The sequence below is a fragment of the Acanthaster planci genome, linkage group LG14 (assembly GCF_054643075.1).
Source record: "Acanthaster planci isolate LZ-2023a linkage group LG14, COTS_SCS, whole genome shotgun sequence".
In the NCBI taxonomy this organism is placed as follows: domain Eukaryota; kingdom Metazoa; phylum Echinodermata; class Asteroidea; order Valvatida; family Acanthasteridae; genus Acanthaster; species Acanthaster planci.
The window spans coordinates 8,447,033-8,471,909 of record NC_141790.1 but is presented as its reverse complement, the minus strand read 5'-3'; the positions used below and the strand labels follow the sequence as shown (position 1 = coordinate 8,471,909).

General features: G+C 40.5%; 1 protein-coding gene and 2 long non-coding RNA genes across 3 annotated transcripts in view; 2 read left to right on the top strand and 1 right to left on the bottom strand.

Annotated features, from left to right (window-relative positions):
* Nucleotides 1-9,938, bottom strand: part of LOC147796812 (uncharacterized) — a 37,370-nt gene extending 27,432 nt beyond the window's left edge. The window contains exons 1-2 of the long non-coding RNA XR_015427625.1: nt 9,164-9,938; nt 8,851-9,064 (exon numbers count right to left, since the gene is read on the bottom strand). This is a non-coding gene — a long non-coding RNA (uncharacterized LOC147796812). The remainder of the gene's footprint in view (nt 1-8,850; nt 9,065-9,163) is intronic.
* LOC147796813 (uncharacterized) lies at nt 1,609-6,688 on the top strand. The gene is made up of 2 exons (XR_015427698.1): nt 1,609-6,122; nt 6,458-6,688. It is a non-coding gene; the product is annotated as an uncharacterized LOC147796813 (long non-coding RNA).
* A 168-nt stretch (nt 9,939-10,106) lies between the features above and the next one.
* On the top strand, nt 10,107-16,091 carry LOC110980818 (uncharacterized). The gene is made up of 5 exons (XM_022237823.2): nt 10,107-10,355; nt 11,811-11,974; nt 12,819-12,897; nt 13,514-13,705; nt 14,080-16,091. The coding sequence occupies exons 1-5, from the start codon at nt 10,250-10,252 to the stop codon at nt 14,337-14,339; spliced, it is 801 nt and encodes a 266-aa protein (XP_022093515.2). The 5' UTR covers nt 10,107-10,249; the 3' UTR covers nt 14,340-16,091.
* The last annotated feature ends 8,786 nt before the right edge of the window (nt 16,092-24,877 follow it).

Genomic DNA, 24,877 nt, shown 5'->3' with positions numbered 1-24,877 from the left:
ATTAACACCATACTAAAAAAAAAATTGTCTCTGGTTATCTCAAAGTGACAATTACAATTGTAACGAGAAATGTGTTTGTGTACAAACACAGCTGCTTCGGCCCTGGTTTTATTTATCTAAAACCTGAAAACCAGTGACGAAATTCAATATTTAATATTGCACAAGTGCACATGAACGATACAGTACAGTGGAATATGCTAACTCCGTGTCCTCTCGATAAAGGAGTGTTTATATAAGAAGGCATAAAAGTTTTATTTTCACAGAAGCTTGGCAGCCAATGTGTGGATTTGTTTGGAGTACCCCCAAATCACCAGTGGGCATCGTTTGATGCAGTGTAAATTTAGCGTGGTTACAAGATACACTACCACTTTTTTCACACATGTGAGTAACGCAGTTACTAAGTGAAGAATCACGACCAAAACATGGAAAACGAGGACATCTTGCAAGAATTTCTGACCGATAGGGAATCCGCCACGTCATCATCCGATGCTGGCGATGCCCGCGTAATGGACGGCGGTGAATGATTTTCGGCAGCAGCAAAACCCGATTATTGGCGTGGGTGGAGCAAAGCCGGACCTTCATAGCAGAAACATGGGAAGACAGCACCCGAATACATCATCATACAGCGAAAGCTGTATGATGTTGAGACGACGGTTGTCAGAGAGTTTATTTAGATATCTCGAAACAACACTGACATCCAAGGTCGTATTATACCTCGGTTTAGGGGTCTTAAATTAAAGACACCTTTGGAAAATCTGGTGATTTAATGTTGACCAATGGGCTTCCTATCAACAAAACAATGTGCAGATAAAATAGCAGAGCCGTAAGGATTTAGTGTCCTGTATTGGAGACCATTATCAAGCAACTCCCGTGAAAAGGCTAACACTTTTGCTACAGATGCCTGAACAGGATCAACCTTCCATTTAGAACACAAGTCACACCAGCATTTCCATGCAGAATTGAACTGTTTGTGAGTATTCTACCTCCAGGATGACAAAAGTTTGTCGGACACGTTCGGTGGAATTCTTCCTGTTGCCACGGTTTACCGGATAATCTCCACGCGGCTAGTTGCATCTTGTGTGCTAGTGGGTGTTGTTCCAGGTTGTGCGGTAGAAGTAGAAGATCTGACCGCCTTGGCAGGAGGACAGGGTTTCAAATAGTAAGTTGCAATTGTAATGGTTACCAAGGTTGCGCCTTGCAGACGTGAGCTATCCGAACTACTTCTGCTCTGTCTCTGCTCATTTTCTGAAGGCATCTGGCTAACAGTACAAAAGGGGGAAACGCGTAACCTAGTATGTCGGTCCAGGTCAGCATCAAAGCGTCCACACCCCAAACAATGGGATTGGGTCTCCACAAAACAAACTTCTGAAGCTGGGTATTTAACCTGGTTGCAAATAGGTCGAATTCTGGTTGGCATGCAAAGTTGTCCATGATCTTCCAGAAAATTTGAGGAAGAAGACACCATTCGGCACTGTCGTTGAATTGCCTCGACATCAAGTCCGCTGTGGTATTCTCCGATCCAAGAAGATGCTCTGCCGAGTTCCCTAAATCATGTCTATCTGCCAGACGTGACAACTCTTGGTTGTGTGTTCCTCCCTTGTGAGAAATACATGCCGCTGTCGGAGTGCTGTCCGTGTGCACCTGAACATGTTTGTTGCTGCAACAGGCCAGAAGTGACTTGAGCGCATACCACACTGCCAGAAGTTCCAAATAATTGATGTAATTGAACTGTTCTTGGTGCGTCCAGCGACCTCCCGTTTGGGTCTCGCCGAGGCACGCACCCCATCCCACCAGCGATGCATCTGTTTGAAGAAGAAGGTCGGGGGCGTCTTGAACTAATCGGTGACCATTTCAAGCTTGAATGGAGTCTGTCTACAACTGAAGTTCCTCCTTTGAGTCTGCCGAAAGAATTATCGGCGACTCGTAGGACTTGCTCTTCTGAAGAACGCAGTTCTGGTCGTTCTGTAGGCAACGATAAAAAAGAGGCGCTGGAAGCACCGCTTGAATGGTTGATGACATTCGGCCTATAAGACTCGCTACATTGCGAATGGTGAGGTCGTTGGACTGCTGAACTTGATGGCATTGATATGCAATTTTGTCAAACTTTTCTTGTGTAAGGGATAGTGTCATGTGCTCGGACCCCAAGTTCGCTGGTTGGCTCCAGATGAGACTTGCAAAAATTTGTCACAAAGTCTAGACTCTGTAGAAACAGAGGAGTCCGTTGCGCATTCTTTATGCATTCTTTGAAAGTAGCTCCCAACACTAAACTATCGTCCAGGTAGAACACACAACGGATTCTTCCTGGCGAAGGAATGCTGTGACGGGTTTTAGAATTTTTGTAAATGCCAAGGAGAACTGGACAGGCCAAACGGTAGGCATGTAAACTGGAAAATCTGTCTTAGCCAAACAAACTGGAGAAATTGGCGATGAGGCGGATGTATTGGTACCGAAAAATAAGCGTCCTTCAGATCTATGGAGGCTAGGTAGCCGTTAGGTTGCAGCAAACGTTTTACACTAGTTAGGCCCTCCATCTTGAAGTGATGATACTGAATAAATCTGTTCAGGGGCCGTAAATAGAAAATAGGCCTCAGATCTCCATTTTTCTTTGGAATGAAGAACACAGAAGAAATAAACTGACCTGCAACTTGTCTCTCTCTGGTAATCGCTTCCTTTTCCAGCATTGACTCTATTTCTGTTGACATTTTGTATCTTTGTTACCGGAATGTGATATTGCACCGGTGTCTGGAGAAGTTCGAGATGATACCTTTGGATACTCTCTAATACCCATGGGTCCTGAGTCACTAAAAACCATTGATGAAGAAAGCATTTGAGGCGCCCTGCCTTTGGAAGGAGTGGCTTGTCGATTAGTTTTTTGAACTTTGCTGCTCGAGCAAGCGAAAGCTACGTGCCGGTTTAGAACCATCACTCCCTTTGACAATTGAAGTTGCAAAAGGAACTACGGCTGAAGGCACCACGACGTCCCCTGTTATGCAAACCGCGTCTCCTTCCTGGTTGTAGAAAAGCTCTTCGTTACTTTTGCTGCTAATTTATTCGCTTTCTCAGTCTCTTCAATGTCTTTCATAATTGAAGAACCAAACCAAACATTTTTGCGAAGGATATCAGAACGCTAATCCACAATCTTATCAAAAAGGTGTCGACGTGCCATGGCCACATTTTGGCATGCTGAACTCAGTAGAATCAAAGCTGAGGTGTAATGTTCAACAACAAGATCTTTACTAACTGAGTCACGGCACTATGTATAGAAACGTAATTTACGACGGCGACGGCACGACCCAAGGGAGCCGTCGTGCTGTCGCGTTGTGTAGTTGCGTCGCCTTGGAAGAGGCTAGAGAGAGGCATAAGTGTGTGTCGTAAAAAGTACAGCACAGGTTTTTTGCTGAGAGCATTTTATTCCGGTCAAGGTTCCTATAGGCGCACAGCGTGCCAAGGAAATTGTAAGATGTTGAAGCAGTCCCCCAATTGCCCTCTCTTCTATAAAGCAATATCTCATGTTTGCTTAATGTGGTTGAATGGGCACACCCCTGTGTGGATCAGCAAAATTCAGTGTCTGAGACGGTTAACCTAAGATATTTCAAGGTTTCGGTGAACGGGAACCCATTTATATTGTCTCACATCTGTGCAAAATAATGATTTAAAAAGCAGCTTGATTACATCTGGTGACTGCCATTTTAAAGCTTGCTCTTACGTGTTTCCTGCAGTGAATACAAGCCATCAAACTATGCGTTTCCACAGGCTGTCGTTATTAGACTATCACCACTATGGGACAGAGAAACGTGACTTTTACAGTGTAATTCTCTTATGATTGGTGCATGATTATACCATTTCCGAATATGCTATAACCTGTTGCTGTAGATCAAAGATGGAATGCTGTAAGAGAACAAAAAGATTGCCGATTCGAAACCCAGCCGATACAATTATTCATTGATTAAAATACTAATAATTGATTATAAACATTTTGGTGTCTATTTTCATCGTGGATTTGGTAAGTTTTCATTTTTAATAGAAATATAAGGCCTGGAAACTTTTCTTTTAATTTTGTCAACGTTGTCTCGACGGTAACTTTTACGAACAGTAAAGGCTGTCAAGGCTGTAGACGTGCAATTGAATTGTCCTAAGGTGTGTTTGGTTATGCCTCTGTGACGTCCTTATTCCAACCGAACGAGAACCAAATATTGGAGTTGGTTAAGTGCCAATTTAAAATATTGCACAATAAATAGACAATTAAATTGGGTGAATTATATATTTCAAAATTCGTTGTTACATGCAGCGAATCCAAAAGATAATTTTTTCGAGAACGTCCGTGAAAAGAGAGAGCAACACTGGTGAGAAACATGTCCAATATCGAGTGAAAATGACGTCCATTAGTAGTACTGTCTGCTTTGCGCTTGCCTCTGTCCGTGTCTGTCAGATTTCATAAGCGTTTCTGGTTCTTCGTTTTCGTTGGCAACCCTTAACATGGTCCTGGTTAATACTTTGACGTCACAAACACATTTCTGGTTAGGGGCTGCCAAAAACACACCCAAAATTGGTATGTGACAGAGTATGACTGAATATAGTCACGTGTCTCTTTGTGACTCCCAGTTGAATTTTCTGTTTGCTTTTAGAACATAAACCAACGTCGTCCGTTGCTTGTCAAAATCCGCTCACGGATGAAAAGCAGCAAACTTACTTGATTGGGTGCAAACACACAGTCTCCTGTGTACCTGTAGCCTTACATCGAATGAGGTGTCAACAGTGCTAATTATCACATAAAATGAAAGGCAGTGGATTGAAGAATGTCGAATAAAAGTTGAAACGTTGCAATGAAAACGTCACTAAACTTGGCCCTAAAAAATCCATCCATGTACCGGTACTTTTCATCTTCGTGGAACGAAAGGGAAGGGCGAGATGCGCATCCATCAGCAGTACAGTCTGCGTCTTGAAATATGAACCATTTAAGTGTGCGGTTGGTGTTCAGGCTACTCAGGAAAAACGAAACAGATATCAGCAAACTGGAATGTTACCATGATTTTACCATCAGCTGACACAAGCTTCCGCTGATGAATTGGGCGTATTCGTCTGGTCATCAGTCACTGAGTTTCACCAACAATGACACAACCCTCTTCACAAGACCCTTGAGACAGGTTGAGGCACTAAACAGCTTGCAGGCACCGTTATACCGAACAGCATTTCATGGGTTTCAGTATATACCCACCGGTCTGCATTTTAGTTAGCGCAAATAGGGCAATTTAGGCTTTGAACGCAAGAAAACAATGTGACGTAGAAAACATATTCCAACTCTCAAAACTACTGAGTTCTACCGCAAAGTGGATCTACAAAAATTGACTTGGTAACAGGTGCAACTAAGAAAAAAGAAATATAAAAAAAACTCTGAAAGACAACTGCAAAATTGAACGCAGAGGTGATTTTCCAACAATAAACAATAAAAAACTACAACGTCAGATGAAATGACTGTAATGTATGTTGAGATCCCTCTGAAAATATTGGTAGTTTTATTTATTTGTTGTTTTTGTCTGTTAAATTTCTCCCCTGGCAGCAAATAGTCTCGCTCTCTTACGCGTCACTTCTTTAACCAATCAAAATTTCGCGCTTGTTTTCCTAGCAGCCAGTAGAACTTCGTCGATCACGGATCGGGCGTCTTAATCGCGATCGAGAGACGCGCGGTTTCGTTGCTATGAATTACGTAAAACCACCGGCCATGGTTATTGTCCAAACATACTTTTGTCTTTGTTCGTGTTAGGGTCCGGTTTTTTTCCCCACTAATTTCTTTATCTGTATTCGTAGGATGGTGTAGTTTTTTTGGAGTTGAGTTTTGTGTGTATGAGAGAAGGCAGAGAAGTGTATTGAGAAGGCAGAAGATTTTTGATTCTCAATCTGACAACATCCTAAAGTTAAAGCTGAGCTGAGTGAGAGATTTGTGACCGGTGTCAACTTCGCTGAAGTCCCTGATCCAGCAGGCGACGATCGGCCGGAGAATTCCAGTCCCGGCACGATCAGATCGAGTTTTGGCAAAATTCAGTGCCAATACGATCTGTCAGGAAACCGATCCCCTTCTCTGCAACAATCAGCCTAGACATTGTCTAGTTATGATGGACATAACCGTAAGTTGAACGAATTTTGTACTTAGGAATGTAAAACTGAAGAAAATATTTTGAACTTTGAAGATATAACTTATTGAATTATTACAACTTTAACTGTGAAAATAAACGAAGCTGTGTATGAGGAAATAATTCATCATTTTTTGTAACATTGACGTCGATAGAAGAATAGCTGACCTGATGATTGGATTAGGAAGGAAAATTGACTGACCTGTATATTTATTGAAGGATACTGTAAGAAAGATGAGTAATGTCACAGAATTGAGAAGAGTATTAACGAATGGTTGGTAATGTCGGCACGATACTTGTATGTATTCGGTTGAATTTTACTTTAATAGATGGCCGTAACTGTTGGGTTTGACGTCTCCCTCCCCACCATGTGACGCACTAGCTAGGACTCCATTTCCATCCTTGAGAGAAGGCTACGAGACTTGTGTTCTCCAACTGGGGCTTCCTACTCCTAGTCACGCTGAACTAGCTGGACACGAGAGCGTCGGTATTATTTTCACATATTGAGGGAGAACCCGGCTCCATATTCATCAACTAAATAAATTTGGTATAAAACTTAACTGTTGGTTATTCACTCAATTCGAAGTAAGTCAAATTAAGAATACCTGTATTATTTGTAAATTCTGTAGTTGTTCGCTTATTTGCCGACTTGAAGAGTTAGAATCTCCAAACTGTAAACCGAGTGAGTTTGTAAATAGGCAAAACTTAAGTGCACTGATCTGGAGTGAAGTTAAATACGAGAACAGATTCGCTGGACAGTTATTGGGCATATTTCTCAGATTCATGTCTCCTCTGTAAATTTGTAAATAGATATGTAAATAGAGTGTAAATACACAAATTTAAAAAGAATTCATTGGTCTCTTTTCATTCATTCAGTTGTTTTTGATTTATGTTCGGATCTGGGGGTCATCATTGCAGAACCAGATTGATCATTAGCTAGCGGTGACAATGTACTTGTGGAAAAATAAGATGCGTCGGAAAACAGAACGCAAGAATTAAAATGAACATATGATATTGCTTTGCAAACGAAAGCCAATTATGTTTTGAATGCAAGGGATACAACAAAACACACAAATGCAGATAAAAAATAACGACGATATAATGATATTCAGATTGGATAACTTATTTCCTCAATGTGCTTGACCCTGCAGCCTAGTGTTTTAGGGACAAGAACAGAATACACCCATTGCTCATAGAAGTCGGTTAGTGCAAGTTCGAAAACAAGTTAAGTAAGGGATATTAAAAAAGAACCAATTTTGCTCACATAAGGGATAGGAGTGCCTTGCCTGAACGCTTAATGGATGTTGCTTGTAAAAAGGATTGCAGCACAAATCTATTTATTCACACGGATGGAGTCAGGGAGAACACGACAGACACCATTGACGGCTAAAGTCGCGCAGGTACCTTCTCTGCTGCTTCGGCCAAGGATCGTGTGGTTTTTGCAAGCAAAAAGATCAGGTCCACTTCCTTTGTACAATACCCTGAACATCTCCAACTCAATCATTCCCCCAATCAAGCAATATTTTGACTCTGCCGAGGACAGACACTCCACGCTTTTCATAACCAGCTAGTTATGACATTGAGAAATGCCCTTTGGCTTCATGCGTTGTTGGGTGATGAATCTTATTGCCGACGTCCATGTAGAACTGGGTTCTCGACCCATCTTCTTTCAAACAGTATAACATGCAGATCAAACACCATAAAGGTTGATTTATACACACAATTGGTGGCAAAAAACGGTTAAAGAAAAAGAAATTAAGGAAACGGTTTGGAGCCACTGCTTTATATGCAGTGCGTACAGAGGGTTAGGCCAGGTGTGTAATAAGTCAGTATTTTGGGCATAGATGTTCCTAGTTTAAGCACGGCCCACATTGAGGTGAAGGCTGCCACAAACGTGGGGCTAATATGTTATAATAGTAATTCAAATCTTATTAGTGGAACGGTGCAAAGTAACGATGAGGCGGTACAAGCATGAATAAAGAATAAACTCCAAACCCGGTCGTAGAGGCAAACTTGGCTAATTTTTTCTTCCTACATATCGTGCTACTCGCCTCATCACTCCATCGCTTGCCCCTTCCCTTCTTCCTCCTTTACTTGCTCAAAAATTTCAACAAATTTACAGTGTATCCGGAATGAGCAGGAGCACCCCATCATCGGTTGAAAAGAGCCAGGTTGATAGGGAGTATTCATTTTGCCAGTAGCGAGGTGACCGCAACGCTTGCATTTCATAGTCGTCTGTGAGGCATGCAGCGAAGTGCAGTTCCAGCCAAAAGAGCATGCGTTGGTAGGAAAATTTTGTCTTCTCGGTCCAGCTTGGTTCTCATAACAACTCTGACCTCTGCGCCTTTGCCCAGATACGGGGTCCACTTACATGTATATGCCAGTTTCGGGACAACTGGTTTTATCGTCTTGCCCCCTCTATTGATAATATCAGTCACACAAATACAGGCCCTTCACAACCGTTTTACCATATTATTTACTAATTCGCAAGCTCAACCGGAAATAAATTATTTCGTATTGCGCCTGCAGTCCCTAGCTGCAATAAAAACATGACAAATACACATGGTATGGGGAGCACGGTTTTTCGACGATGAGTTGCCTGCGGGAAGTCTGGTACCGATATATTTTAACTGCGACCAATGGTACACAAACCTTTGTGTACAAAAACCCTGTATTTATATATTCATATATAAAATACTACCTTCATGAAAGCTTTTCTCACCTGCCTTGTCTTATCCATGCGGCTAGCGATAAGAAGCCAAACGCACCTGCGACCACTCACACCTGGGAAAAAAGCAGGCACGTCCGCGTGGGCCCTCGTGAAAACCATCAATTGCCTATTTACTGTCTCCTTACTACCTTCCGAGCTCTACTCATGCGTAGCATTCCAGTCGTCCTCATCTTCATACGAAAACGTACTCCTTGCAGAGTACTACCTGCCATACAATAGGAAAATAGAATTCGTTGAGAAAGTATCCGCGTAGAGAAAGTATCCAAAAGACACCAACTAGATTTTAACGTGGGCTTGGACCTACTTGCGAGCTGTGGACAGCGGCCTCATGCTTAACCTCCAGGTTATACTATCTTTAAAAAAAAAGTTGACATGAAACTAATGTGGGTGTCTAAACGGTACCTCCAGCTAGCTCTGTCTACTAAAAAACCTGCGTGCAGAACAAACTCGAATCTGCCCAGAGACCGACATGTCGTTTTATCCGTCGTGAATAACGACTCTACTGCAGTGTCAGGCATCATTCGGAAAAGCCCAGATATGCCTTGAAACTAGAAGCGCTATGCCAGGCTGGTGACAACGACGGAAAAACGACCAGTTTTTCGCAATCAAGACAGCCAATATCGAGAAAGTGAATAGCAGCAGGTCTACCGTGACAATTCCAACATGTCATTATTATAAAGGAATTTAGCATAAGACAATATCTTGCTTATCCAAGAAGGCCATCTTTGATAAATTATCAGGATTTTATGTTCCAAATAAACTTTATTATAATCAAAATTATCAAAGAATGAAGGGCAATAGTGACGCAGCAACAACATGTAATACATACCCTTATATTTTAATTTATAAGTGGCTTTTCGTCTGAGAATAATATATTTTTTCGCTTGGATAAATGATTGAATTTCCATATGATCTATATAAACGTCCATACTTGAAAGCACGCAAGGATTCAGTTCGTGCAAGATCTCACATGAGAATGTGAACTTCAATTATTTTGATAAAGGTTAGCGCCTGCCTCGCTTGCAGCCGCCATTGCAAAGTGTACAGCTATTCAGACATAACTCAGGTATAACATGCGAGAATTAAAGAAAACAGATTACTGAGCTGCCCCCAACGAACAAAAAGAACTGCTGGCGCGTATAAGGAGACCCTGGTGAAGCATTGTTAAACCCAGACGACCTTGCTTGGTTTGTGGAAACTATTCTTATATTAACGCATGAAATCCCATTGTACCATGAAATTCCACAATACCTGCTGTTGATTTGGGCCGAGTCAAAAAGGGTTCGTATCCCGTACCGTCCTGTTACCATCAGTGGGCAGTGCAGCGAAATCACACCAGACTCAAGGATTTTGTCTTCAAGTAAAGGTGTAATCCCAGGTACAAAAAGTCATGGTGTCTTACCTCAGCACCACTCTGTTGTTGGCCTGCCTTGCCGCCGTGGGAGCAGATGAACCGACCCCGTGCTGCCCTCCAAAGCAGTTTACCATCAGGATTGGTGAGTGACGGTATTTTGGATAATTTTTTGTAATGGTTGTGCTATGGCTGTCGTGTACAAGGCCAACCTATATTGCTGTTAAGTCAATATAAGACGCTTTCTTTTAGCGAGAGTGGAAAGACAAATATCGGGGTACCTCTATAGTTATTTTTTTTCACTGGGTTGTGCAGTGAGAAGCTTTCTTGATTGTTGGGTCGGTGTTGGGCGTAAGTCTCTTTCGAGACCTGTGGACTGCATTGAGGATTCATCTATATTAAGACCAATGCTAACGATGCGAATTTTTCTAATATTGAATCTTATTCAAAAAGAGCCAAGTCTTATAAATGTGGTACATATCAATATCCCCCCTGCAATACACAATTTTTGTACCCAATTTTTCCTGTGAGTTAAGTCCGCTATTGTAAAAATAGACGTGTCGTCACGACTCATTAACATGAAATAGATATTGATTTTTGCGATGCATTACCGTAGGGAGAAAATACCACAGTGCGTGGCTTTAGGCATGCGTAGCACGCGTACGCGTAGCCGCGGACAACTTGAAAAATGCTCTCATTCTTTGGAAACTCAAAGAATTTCAAACCCCGGTTCTTTCGCAGAATTTGTACATCCACCAATGACGCGCGATTTCAGCATTATTGTAAATCATGAAGGAGCACAGACTCTCGACGGAGAAGAGATAATGTGGCGCAGTAGACCGGCACACAGATCGATCCCCTGTACGCAGTGCACGCAGTCGCACATCTAGTTCCATGTTCAAGAACATGTACGTTTACGTCGTGCCACGGATACGAGTTCAATGTTTTCTCCGGTATAACATCATACAAATTTCGTTCCTCAACAGCGCCACCAGCGGTTAGATTGTGGAAAGTTTTCGTAAAACTCGTTGAAAAGTTTCGGCAAAATTACAGAAAGATACAGACGCAATGCAGACATGATTTGGTAATAAATGTATGATTTGGAAACTCAAGGATAAAAATGAAAACAAAGTAACATATCACGGCAAATTAAATAGAAGTTTTTTCTTGTAAAAAGAGCAATACTTGTGTGTGAGTGTACTCCTAATTATTTTTTCCCACATCTTTATTTTTTGTTACTCTGTGTACAGAGTAACAAAAAATAAAGAGGAGGATTGAAAAAACACCCAATCATTGAAAGCTCCAGAACCATCCTATTCAACTGTTTACAGTTTGTAGAATGGATTCACACAAGGAACTCGAATGAGAATGAGATTAATTTCTCAGGAATGAGTTGCATATGATACTTTCCATTCAGAATAAGGAGTTTCACTTGAAAATATAAGTAAACCACACGTCACGTCACCTCATGTCATGTGAAGCAATAGCCAACCAAAGCCCCCTCACAAGATCCGCCCCTCTACACATCTGCGCGGTATGGAAGAAATCTCCAAGATGATATACCCTCCCTGACACAATCCTATGCACATGTTTTGTACAGACGAGGAGACCACTGACCTGGTCGATGGCGTCGTGACCACTTTGGAGCAACAGGTCCACAAGGCCTATGACGCCACTAACAAGCTCTTGACGGACATTTTGTTCCAGTACGACTCTGTGACAGGAGCCACAGTGCAGTCTAAGACCATCTATCTCTTCCCACAGGTGAGACGCTCATTGTGGTCACAAAGTTCGTAGTCACCCGATCTGCAATAAGTTGCTATTCAGTAGACCTATTCACTAATAAATTCATAATTATACACGCATGCGCACAAATGACCTTGGGGGCAAGAATGTGAGCAGGTCATTGAAAACGTGTAGGGGTGCAATTTTGATCATCTTCCGTCAGGTTTTCTGGTTATGCTCAGTTGTTTTTCTTCAGAAAAACCCCATTAGACCCATTTGTGCGTATGCGTGCATAATTATGAATTTATTAGTGACAAGGTCTATAGCACTGGACCAACAGTTTTCAAAAGATGCTGACAATATCACGTAAACCTTGACGAACACCCACAAACCTCCCATCAAACAATACTAAAAATACACTAGTGCCTGAAACAGACATGCACTCTTTTACTGAGTGACAATATGTATCTTTTGCCTTGTTTTTATTTTTATGTATTCTGTTGATTTTCATGCTATTTTTAAGGAAACTATAAACTCTGTTTGTTTACGATGGTAAAACTGTTGTTCAAAATAGAAAAAATATCAACTTTGACATATATAACCCAAAGAACTACACCCCTTCTACCAAAGCAAAGTCACAAGTTAAAAATAGCCAAGTTAAATCCTGAAGTTTACACCAACATCAAATTAAGACCAAATTATTGATGAATAACAACATTGTTTTTGAAAAGCTCTGACAACCAAGTGCATTTAAAAGTGTTAAAACGGACTCAGATCCACACAAATCGGATTGTTGACCTCGTTTACTCGATCCGTGTTGCGGTCGTACATGTAAACGCAGGCGTAAACCGTGAGACTTGTTTATGCATGATTTTTTGTGCAGGGGGCGAAATACGTTATCAGGAATGGGAAGTGCACCAAAGAAACACTGCACTATCAGTTTCTTGAACTCTGCGTGCCAGGTGAGTGAGTGAAACTGTTCACGGAGGACGTCTGTTGTACAAAGCGCCCTTACTGATGATGGGCCTCATTTGATGCTCCGAATACCTGTAACACATTGCATCAGCACAGATTGCACGTTCATTCCTTATGGGAAGGAATTTTTAAACTGATTTGTCCTCGCAAATCAAGCCACAAACTAAATGATAAGATGTGTTCCAAAGCAGTGGAGATGAGCAACGTCATGAGCGTGCCTCTATAGCGATGAAACGTGCGTTGAAACAGGCGCGGCGACCCTTAAATTTGACCGACGTAGGACTTGACACCGAAAAGGCTCATGTGTACCCAATGTCTTCTTTGAATAGCACGCATTCTTGATGCACTGATGTTCCCAAACAATTGTGGGCGTTAAACAAAAGAATTAATGACCGTCAACGATTCCCGATACGTCCACGATTGTCAAACGTGTACAAAACATATTAGAGGCCTTCCAAAAAAGTTAAAGTATGAACAAAAGAGGACAATAGGAACGTTCACGATTGCCCCCAAAACGTTTGGTTGTGAGCACCACTAGCAAGAGCAGAGAAGCTATGAACACTTTGTATTGTTATTTTTCCTTCACCCTTCACCCCCACACAGCGGTTGCCAAGTATGGACATTCTTACACTTTCGGATTGGGTGAGTATTCAGCCAACTTGTTCTATCTGGAGATACCGCACCAGGGCTACAATCAAGTCTACGACTTCGTCTACGGTGCCGACAAGTGTATCCCGTATCAATATGCAGTCAGCAGGAAGGCTGCCGGTACCACATCAAGTGCGTCCTCTGCAGGTGAATGCCACTAAACTCTCTTTGGTGGTACCAAACGCCCTTAAACAAGGCACTCAAAATGTTATTTATTTATAAACTTCAGAAGTGATATTCTGTTTATTTCTCATACAAATTTTATCCATCGAGCTTCTGAAGAAATTACACGAGGCATGTAACGAAGGCATTCAAGCCTTTTCAAGCACCCCATGAGGACAGTATGCAGCCCAAGAAAGAACATAATTTCTGTGTTGGTTAGCAAATCTCCTCACACGAGGTGTACACTCTTTGAAGTAAAGTGAAACTTCATGAAAGGGTTTAGAGATTAACAAAACTCTGTATGCACACGCAAGCTACGTCCTCAAAGCATCCTCGTTGAATTTATGTCTGATCTTCAGGCTTCAATGGGACCCCAACCCTGCCCGTCCCCTTCAACCAGTCGCGTCTCGCCGTGGGTGCCGAAGTCCCGCTGTCCATTCGCGCCCAGTACTTCGACTATGTGGAAGGGATCAGCGACCCCGCTTATTGGTTCAAGCTACCCGCCGAGTGCAAGCAACTGGAGCAGCAGCCCAGCGAGAACCAGAAGGCTGCAGCCAAGATGATGACCAAGAAACTGATGGCAAAGTTGAACAGCGACAAGAAATTCGTGATGTACTAGGAAATCACCCAATTCTTATTGCAAAAACGCAGTTTATCTAGAGAAAACCAGATATATAATAATGGCTTTAAAAGTTACTTTTCAAATACACCAGAAACAATGTAGGTACACATGAAGTAAGACGGAGCTGCTATTTTTAGACAGTGGACACACTCTGCTATTGGAGGACACAATGGCGGAACGCAGTTATCAAAATTATGCTAATGCAGTTGTAATACGAGACCAGTTTGTTTTAACGCTGTTCTAAAGTGGACCATTAAATTCAAGACACGAGGAAATTTATATTGCTTAATTAAAGGTGGCGTCATGCTTTGGTAACCCCCCAGAAAAGAAGTGTGGGATTTTTATTCCAAAGCATATCTGGTATAAAGATGGTAATGGTGATAATAGCCCTGTGAAATTATTTTGTCTGAAATGTCCCTGTTGATTAGAAATCAATAAAGGTGTGTCCAAAACTTCGAATCTCCAAAAGTCGCGTGTCGGCCACTTCTGCAAAACTTTGTAGAAGTAATTGGAAAGCTGCCCTTATGCGGTGAAAATCTGCAAGTCGGCAGAGGTGATGTACAATCTGGGCGTCCGTGAATGGGCACGCAGCATTCCCAGTGACCTTGCTTGATGCAGACACGCTGCACGGCACAAGGAGGCGACTTGCCGTGTGTAGACAACACACCGGTGGCGCGCGGTCCGAATCAACTTTGGAGTTGGATGAACCGCTTCTATGCGAGATTCGCGCTGAATCGATCTGCAGAAAAAAATTGTTTGCTAAACTCAAAAGGGAAAACCGGCTGCAGCTTGCAAGTGTGGTTCGTCACGACTTAGGTATTCAAGAACAATGACTTGCGTTGAAATAGCACTGCCAGTGAACTGAAGTACTTGAGGAATATGATTGACAATTACCATCTCTCTCACTTAGACTTTGTGTCTGCTCTTCTTTATAATAGATTCTTACGAACCATTCATTAGGCATGGTTTACACGTAGAAACGGGATTATCTTGCAAACCGTGACATTTTGTTTCATTTTCAGGAGTGATGACAGTAATGAACAAGTACTTTAGTATCCGAAGTGTTAATTTCTCTTTACAACACTTTCATGATTGAATGACTTGAGTATATTATGCACATGTGCTTTGTAGAAGTCTTGTTTAGAATGTCCAGATTTCAATCATAGTTTAGTTTCCAGTTTCCAATTTCTATTTTAGAAACAATACCTAGATAATTCAGACTTCCAGCAAAAGAATGCCTCGAGAATTCAGATTTTCAACAAAAATACAAAAAATAAGTAACGCACTTGCACGTACTGACTAAAAAATACCTACTTTGAAAGAAGAACTAAGAAAACGCGGCTTCCTTTCTAATTCAGACTGTGAATGAATGACACGAGTTAAATTTATTGTCGTGACTCGATATCTTATATATTCGGAATCACATTTTTCTTAAAAAAGAAAACGGAATGTCTGGCTATCGGCGATATAATAATTTTTGGCCTTCAAACCTCAGTTTTTTAAAAAGTCGCTGATCCTTCACCGATCAACTTAACCAAACCAACATATACATGTTCCTCTTTTGCTTGCATTGACTTGCATTAAACAAGCCTAAACAGAACAAGCGAAATAAAATTTAGCTGATTGGAGTGGTTCAAACAAAGAATACTTCATTTGAAAAGAAAACGGTATATTTACAATCTATTTATCAAATGTCAGCCCCATAACCCTAAGAAATAAACATGAAAACACAGCTAGTTTTTAGTTCAACCGTGTTCCACGGCGCGGACTTGCTTTTTATCCCTTTTTAATTTTTATGTCTCTTAGTGCAGACTGTACCAGATTATGGTTGAAATCAGAGTTGAGAATTCAAATAAATGTGGCGATAATGCCTCTCTAGAGAGGGCTGGCTGGTGGTACGTTGCAGTGACGTTGGGAGGAAATATGAATTATACGCAGGAAAGCAACAAATGAGCATATTTTGGAATATTCCATTTTTGGCAAAAATTCTTGTTAAAATGAACTAGTAATAGGTATCCCAATATTGTAGACACCGAGGTTTGATGGGCGAGCTGGCTGCCCCCATCTGATCTGACCATATTTTCAAATTGCAATTCTTGATGGAATGTGCATGTATACGTATAGGCCTGGATCGGATGTCGAAACTATTTTTCGGGCGCGGACTGTGTTGCTAGCCCGTCTACAGTGTATTCCATTCACGTTTATTTCTGCTGATTTGTAACTTGCAAATCTGTCTTGTCAAAAACTGTATCAAAAACGAAACCTCTTTGGACAATTGTACATTTTTACTGCACCGATATTTAGACGAGCTTATGTCCAAAAAGTTTGAAGGCCAGCGCAAAACGATACAGAATCGTGCCGGGAACGCATGACACAATAACTTCGCGCACCCTGCACCAGTTGTCATCAGCTCTCTTTCACTGGACGCAAAGTTTTTTCAAGCCGCAAATTTACAGTGGAATAATGCTACCACGAGTCATAGTAGAGCTTGCTTTTAACTACACGCAGAAACTGCAGCAACTGTCTCACTGACATATATGGAAATTGCTATTTCATTGCCGGCCAATCACAGCGCAATAACCTGATAGGATGCTGTTTACACAGCTCCGCGCCGATTACATATGTTCACGTATGCACACTGAATCCCACTACAGCAGCAGAAGCCAGTAAAATGGCTTTTGACTCGGACAAGTGGACCCCAAAAGAAATCAATCAGCATGAAGCTCAGATACAGTTGTTTGCCCCCCATTTCAATGCCAATTTGAAATTGAACACTCAAAGTCACCTTTTGCTAACTTGCACAATATAAAATCCATTTGCTTCCAAGTTTTTGCCCGAGTTTGTCACGTAGCCCCAAAGTAACTGAGTCACAAGTTGGAAGTGAAACCAACATTTTAGAAGGGAATTTTTTCAGCTTTGCCAGGTTGTCCCTGACATTTCTCTACTTGCGAATGGTGAGGAATATCATGAACACTCTAAATCATATAGGAAGGAAACCGCACCGATGAGAACGGAAAGTTTTTGTTTGTGTCTTTTAGTGGGGCGATTTGCCGTAATTGCACGTATTCGTGCAATGCAGTAGGTCAACTCGTACCCAAACGCACTCGTATCCAGTTATATGTACGTGTACGTGTGCACCAAGCCCAAATCCGGACATCTCATATTTGACCGCTACTAAACTCAGTGCAGACATTTGGCTCTCGATCTTGAAAAAAAATGAGCTGATAGATACAATAAATTTATCAGTTTTTTTTAGAGAGTATCGCCTATGATATGAGGAGAATTCGACAAAAGTGTGAAAAGTGGGCACAAGTAACGTGAAAAACACCGAAAATGACGAAAATGGGTCCCAATGAAAAACGAAGTGAATTTAAAACGTTTTTTCCTAGACTTAATAACCTTTTTTTGTACATAACAGTAACAATGAACTATTCTTTCATGTTGCATCAAAGTTATTGGAAGGTGAACTCAGAAAAATTGTGCAAATTAGGCACAAAACACTATTTTTTTTTATAATTTAAACATGGTCGTTTAATTTTCCGCTTTCTTTGATTACTTTCCGGCGATCTTTCTTACCAGAAGCTCTTAGCAATTTATTCACACACGAGGTCTTCAAGGGAAATGGCAGTACAAATTCATCACATGGGTCACCATCAATACGTGTCGTCTGCAAGAATAATTTTTCAGGCCGACGACCATCAGGCCTATGTCACTACTGCGCATGCACGGATACACAAACTAAATGCATACACATAAATGTGGCGATGTGCGGGCATACACCATGTGCAGGATGTACATGTACAGTACATGTATATAAACATGCGATTAAAAGGACCTGCATACCACAGATAAAGTCAGAATTACGGAAAATTAGGAGAAAATTGACAAGAACTCGGATATCCTTTTGGAGATATTTCCCTAACTACAGCAGATATGGATATGAAACTTACACCAATCGATAGAGGAACATGAGCCCTTCCAGAAAATACAAATTATTGAACAAAAATTGTTATTAGGTAAGTCTTAAACCATTTATGCTCCAATTTATAAAGCCTTGGCTTGACGGTACTGAATTTGCATTGCGGAGACAAAGTCAGAATTACACCAAAATAGCAATCAGTTGCACAAGAACTAGCACATTCTTATGACGATATTTCCCTAACTACAGCAAATATGAATATGAAACTTACATGAATCAAAAGAGGAACATGTGCTCTCTCCGATAACACCAAGATTGCCAGAATTGGATACGTTTGAGACTATTTATGCTGGAATACACGGAGCCTTCTTATGCGTGAACAGGACCTGCAGGCCACAGATAAAGTCAGAATTACGCAAAATTAAGAGAAGGTTGATAAGAACGCGGACATCTTTTTGGAGATATTTCCCTAAATACAGCAGATATGGATATGAAACTTACATCAATCGATAGAGGAATTTGTGGTCTTCCAGAAGACACTAAAATTGCCCTTATTGGATAAGTTTAAGACCATTTATGCTCCAATATATAGAGCCTTGTATTGACTATACTGAATTTGCATTGCCGAGACCAAGTCAGAATTACGCAAAAATAGCAATCAGTTGCACAAGATCTAGCACATTCTTATGACGATATTTCCCAAATTAGAGCAAATATGGACACGAAACTTACAAAAATGGAAAGAGAAACATGTGCTCTTTCAGATAACACCACAAGCGCCAGAATTGGATACGTTTGAGAGTATTTATGCTCGAACACACGGAGCCTTCTTGCGCGGGAACAGGACCTGTATACCTCGGATAAAGTCAGAATTACGCAAAATTAGGAGAAAATTGACAAGAACTCGGACATCCTTTTGGAAATATCTCCCTAACTACAGCAGATATGGGTATAAAACACACGTCAATCAATAGGGGAACTTAAGGTTTCCAAAAAATAAAATTTCCATGATTAGATAAGTTTTAGACCATTTATGTTCCAATATATAGAGCCATATCTTGAGAGTACTGAATTTGCATTGCAGAGACCAAGTCAGAATTACGCAAAAATTTCAATCAGTAGCACAAGAACTAGCACATTCTTATGACGATATTTCCTCCACTAGAGCAAATATGGATATAAATCTTAGAAAAATAAAAAGAGGAACATGTGCTCTTTCAGATTACACCAAGATTGCCAGAATTGGATACGTTTGAGAGTATTTATGCTCGAACACACGGAGCCTTCTTGCGCGGGAACAGGACCTGTATATCTCGGATAAAGTCAGAATTACGCAAAATTTTGAGAAAATTGACAGGAACGCAGACATCCTTTTGAAGATATCTCCCTAACTACAGCAGATATGGATATAAAACATACATCAATTAATAGGGGAACTAGAGGTCTTCCAAAAGACACTAAAATTGCCATGATTAAATAAGTTTTAGACCATTTATGCTCCAATATATAGAGCCTTGTCTTGACTGTACTGAATTTGCATCGCGGAGACCAAGTCAGAATTACGCAAAAATAGCAATCAGTTGGGCAAGATCTAGCACATTCTTATGACGATATTTCCCCAATTAGAGCAAATATGGATACGAAACTTACAAAAATGGAGAGAGGAACATGTGCTCTTTCACATTACACCAAGATTGCCAGAATTGGATACCTTTGAGACTATCTATCTTCGAACACACGGAGCCCTCTTGCACGGGAACAGGACCTGTGTACATTAGATACAGTCAGAATTACGCAAAATTAGGAGAATGTTGACAGGAACGTTTACAATCCTTTTGGAGATATCTCCCTAACTACAGCAGATATTGATATAAAACATACATCAATCAATAAGGGAACTTGAGCTCTTCCAAAAGACACTAAAATTGCCATGATTAGATAAGTTTTAGACCATTTTTGTTCCAATATATAGAGCCTTGTCTCGACTGTACTGAATTTGCATTGCGGAGACCAAGTCAGAATCACGCAAAAATAGCAATCACTAGCACAAGAACTAGCACATTCTTATGACGATATTTCCCTAACGAGAGCAAATGTGGATATGAAACTTACACAAAAAATAGGAACATTTGCTCTTTCAGATAACACCAAGTTTGCCAGAATTGGATACGTTTGAGACTATTTATGCTCGAACACACGGAGCCTTCTTGCGCGGGAACAGGACATGTATATCTCGGATAAAGTCAGAATTACGCAAAATTTGAGAAAATTGACAGGAACGCGGACATCCTTTCGGAGATATCTCCCTAACTACAGCAGATATGGATATAAAACATACATCAATTAACAGGGGAACTAGAGGTTTTCCAAAAGACACTAAAATTGCAATGATTAAATAAGTTTTAGACCATTTATGCTCCAATATATAGAGCCTTGTCTTGACTGTACTGAATTTGCATTGCGGAGACCAAGTCAGAATTACGCAAAAATAGCAATCAGTTGCACAAGATCTAGCACATTCTTATGACGATATTTCCCCAATTAGAGCAAATATGGATACGAAACTTACAAAAATGGAAAGAGAAACATGTGCTCTTTCAGATAACACCACAAGCGCCAGAATTGGATACGTTTGAGAGTATTTATGCTCGAACACACGGAGCCTTCTTGCGCGGGAACAGGACCTGTATACCTCGGATAAAGTCAGAATTACGCAAAATTAGGAGAAAATTGACAAGAACTCGGACATCCTTTTGGAGATATCTCCCTAACTACAGCAGATATGGGTATAAAACATATGTCAATCAATAGGGGAACTTAAGGTTTCCAAAAAAATAAAATTTCCATGATTAGATAAGTTTTAGACCATTTATGTTCCAATATATAGAGCCTTGTCTTGACTGTACTGAATTTGCATTGCGGAGACCATGTCACAATTACGCAAAAATAACAATCACTAGCACAAGAACTAGCACATTCTTATGACGATATTTCCCCCACTAGATAGAATATGGATATGACACTTACATGAATCAAAACAGGAACATGTGCTCTTTCAGATAACACCAAGATTGCCAGAATTGGATACGTTTGAGAGTATTTATGCTCGAACACACGGAGCCTTCTTGCGCGGGAACAGGACCTGTATACCTCGGATAAAGTCAGAATTACGCAAAATTGGGAGAAAATTGACAAGAACGCGGACATCCTTTTGGAGATATCTCCCTAACTACAGCAGATATGGATATACAACATACATCAATCAAAAGGGGAACTTGAGGTCTTCCAAAAGACACTAAAATTGCCATGATTAGATAAGTTTTAGACCATTTATGCTCCAATATATAGAGCCTTGTCTTGACTGTACTGAATTTGCATTGCGGAGACCAAGTCAGAATTACGCAAAAATAGCAATCAGTTGCACAAGATGTAGCACATTCTTATGACGATATTTCCCCAATTAGAGCAAATAAGGATATGAAACTTACAAAAATGGAGAGAGGAACATGTGCTCTTTCACATAACACCAAGATTGCCAGAATTGGATACGTTTGAGACTATCTATCTTCGAACACACGGAGCCCTCTTGCACGGGAACAGGACCTGTGTACATTAGATACAGTCAGAATTACGCAAAATTAGGAGAATGTTGACAAGAACGTTTACAATCCTTTTGGAGATATCTCCCTAACTACAGCAGATATTGATATAAAACATACATCAATCAATAAGGGAACTTGAGCTCTTCCAAAAGACACTAAAATTGCCATGATTAGATAAGTTTTAGACCATTTTTGTTCCAATATATAGAGCCTTGTCTCGACTGTACTGAATTTGCATTTCGGAGACCAAGTCAGAATCACGCAAAAATAGCAATCACTAGCACAAGAACTAGCACATTCTTATGACGATATTTCCCTAACGAGAGCAAATGTGGATATGAAACTTACACAAAAAATAGGAACATTTGTTCTTTCAGATAACACCAAGTTTGCCAGAATTGGATACGTTTGAGACTATTTATGCTCGAACACACGGAGCCTTCTTGCGCGGGAACAGGACATGTATATCTCGGATAAAGTCAGAATTACGCAAAATTTGAGAAAATTGACAGGAACGCGGACATCCTTTCGGAGATATCTCCCTAACTACAGCAGATATGGATATAAAACATACATCAATTAATAGGGAAACTAGAGGTTTTCCAAAAGACACTAAAATTGCAATGATTAAATAAGTTTTAGACCATTTATGCTCCAATACATAGAGCCTTGTCTTGACTGTACTGAATTTGCATTGTGGAGACCAAGTCAGAATTACGCAAAAATAGCAATCAGTTGCACAAGATCTAGTACATTCTTATGACAATATTTCCCCAATTAGAGCAAATATGGATACGAAACTTACAAAAATGGAAAGAGAAACATGTGCTCTTTCAGATAACACCACAAGCGCCAGAATTGGATACGTTTGAGAGTATTTATGCTCGAACACACGGAGCCTTCTTGCGCGGGAACAGGACCTGTATACCTCGGATAAAGTCAGAATTACGCAAAATTAGGAGAAAATTGACAAGAACTCGGACATCCTTTTGGAAATATCTCCCTAACTACAGCAGATATGGGTATAAAACATACGTCAATCAATAGGGGAACTTAAGGTTTCCAAAAAAATAAAATTGCCATGATTAGATAAGTTTTAGACCATTTATGTTCCAATATATAGAGCCCTGTCTTGAGAGTACTGAATTTGCATTGCAGAGACCAAGTCAAAATTACGCAAAAATTTCAATCAGTAGCACAAGAACTAGCACATTCTTATGACGATATTTCCTCCACTAGAGCAAATATGGATATAAATCTTAGAAAAATAAAAAGAGGAACATGTGCTCTTTCAGATTACACCAAGATTGCCAGAATTGGATACGTTTGAGAGTATTTATGCTCGAACACACGGAGCCTTCTTGCGCGGGAACAGGACCTGTATATCTCGGATAAAGTCAGAATTACGCAAAATTTTGAGAAAATTGACAGGAACGCAGACATCCTTTTGGAGATATCTCCCTAACTACAGCAGATATGGATATAAAACATACATCAATTAATAGGGGAACTAGAGGTCTTCCAAAAGACACTAAAATTGCCATGATTAAATAAGTTTTAGACCATTTATGCTCCAATATATAGAGCCTTGTCTTGACTGTACTGAATTTGCATCGCGGAGACCAAGTCAGAATTACGCAAAAATAGCAATCAGTTGCGCAAGATCTAGCACATTCTTATGACGATATTTCCCCAATTAGAGCAAATATGGATACGAAACTTACAAAAATGGAGAGAGGAACATGTGCTCTTTCACATAACACCAAGATTGCCAGAATTGGATACGTTTGAGACTATCTATCTTCGAACACACGGAGCCCTCTTGCACGGGAACAGGACCTGTGTACATTAGATACAGTCAGAATTACGCAAAATTAGGAGAATGTTGACAGGAACGTTTACAATCCTTTTGGAGATATCTCCCTAACTACAGCAGATATGGATATACAACATACATCAATCAATGGGGGAACTTGAGGTCTTCCAAAAGACACTAAAATTGCCATGATTAGATAAGTTTTAGACCATTTCTGCTCCAATATATAGAGCCTTGTCTTGAGAGTACTGAATTTGCAATGCAGAGACCAAGTCAGAATTACGCAAGAATAGCAATCAGTAGCACAAAAACTAGCACATTCTTACGACGATATTTCCCTAACTAGAGTAAATATGGATATCAAACTTACAAAAAAAAAAGAAGAACATGTGCTCTTTCAGATAACACCAAGATTGTCAGAATTGGATACGTTTGAGAGTATTTATGCTCGAACACACGGAGCCCTCTTGCGCGGGAACAGGACCTGTGTACCAGAGATAAAGTCAGAATTATGCAAAATTAGGAGACAATTGACAAGAACGCGGACATCCTTTCGGAGATATCTCCCTAACTACAGCAGATATAGATATAAAACATACATCAATCAATAGGGGAACTTGTGGTCTTCCAAAGGACACTAAAATTGCCATGATTAGATAAGTTTTAGACCATTTATGTTCCAATATATAGAGCCTTGTCTTGACTATACTGAATTTGCATTGCGGAGACCAAGTCAGAATTACGCAAAAATAGCAATCAGTTGCACAAGATCTAGCACATTCTTATGACGATATTTCCCCAATTAGAGCAAATAAGGATATGAAACTTACATGAATTGAAAGAAAAACATGTGCTCTTTCAGATAACACCACGAGCGCCAGAATTGGATACGTTTGAGAATATTTATGCTCGAACACACGGAGCCTTCTTGCGCGGGAACAGGACCTGTATACCTCGGATAAAGTCAGAATTACGGAAAATTAGGAGAAAATTGACAAGAACACGGACATCCTTTTGGAAATATCTCCCTAACTACAGCAGATATGGATATAAAACATACGTCAATCAATAGGGGATCTTAAGGTTTCCAAAAAAATAAAATTCTCATGATTAGATAAGTTTTAGACCATTTGTGTTCCAATTTATAGAGCCTTGTCTTGAGAGTACTGAATTTGCATTGCGGAGACCAAGTCAGAAT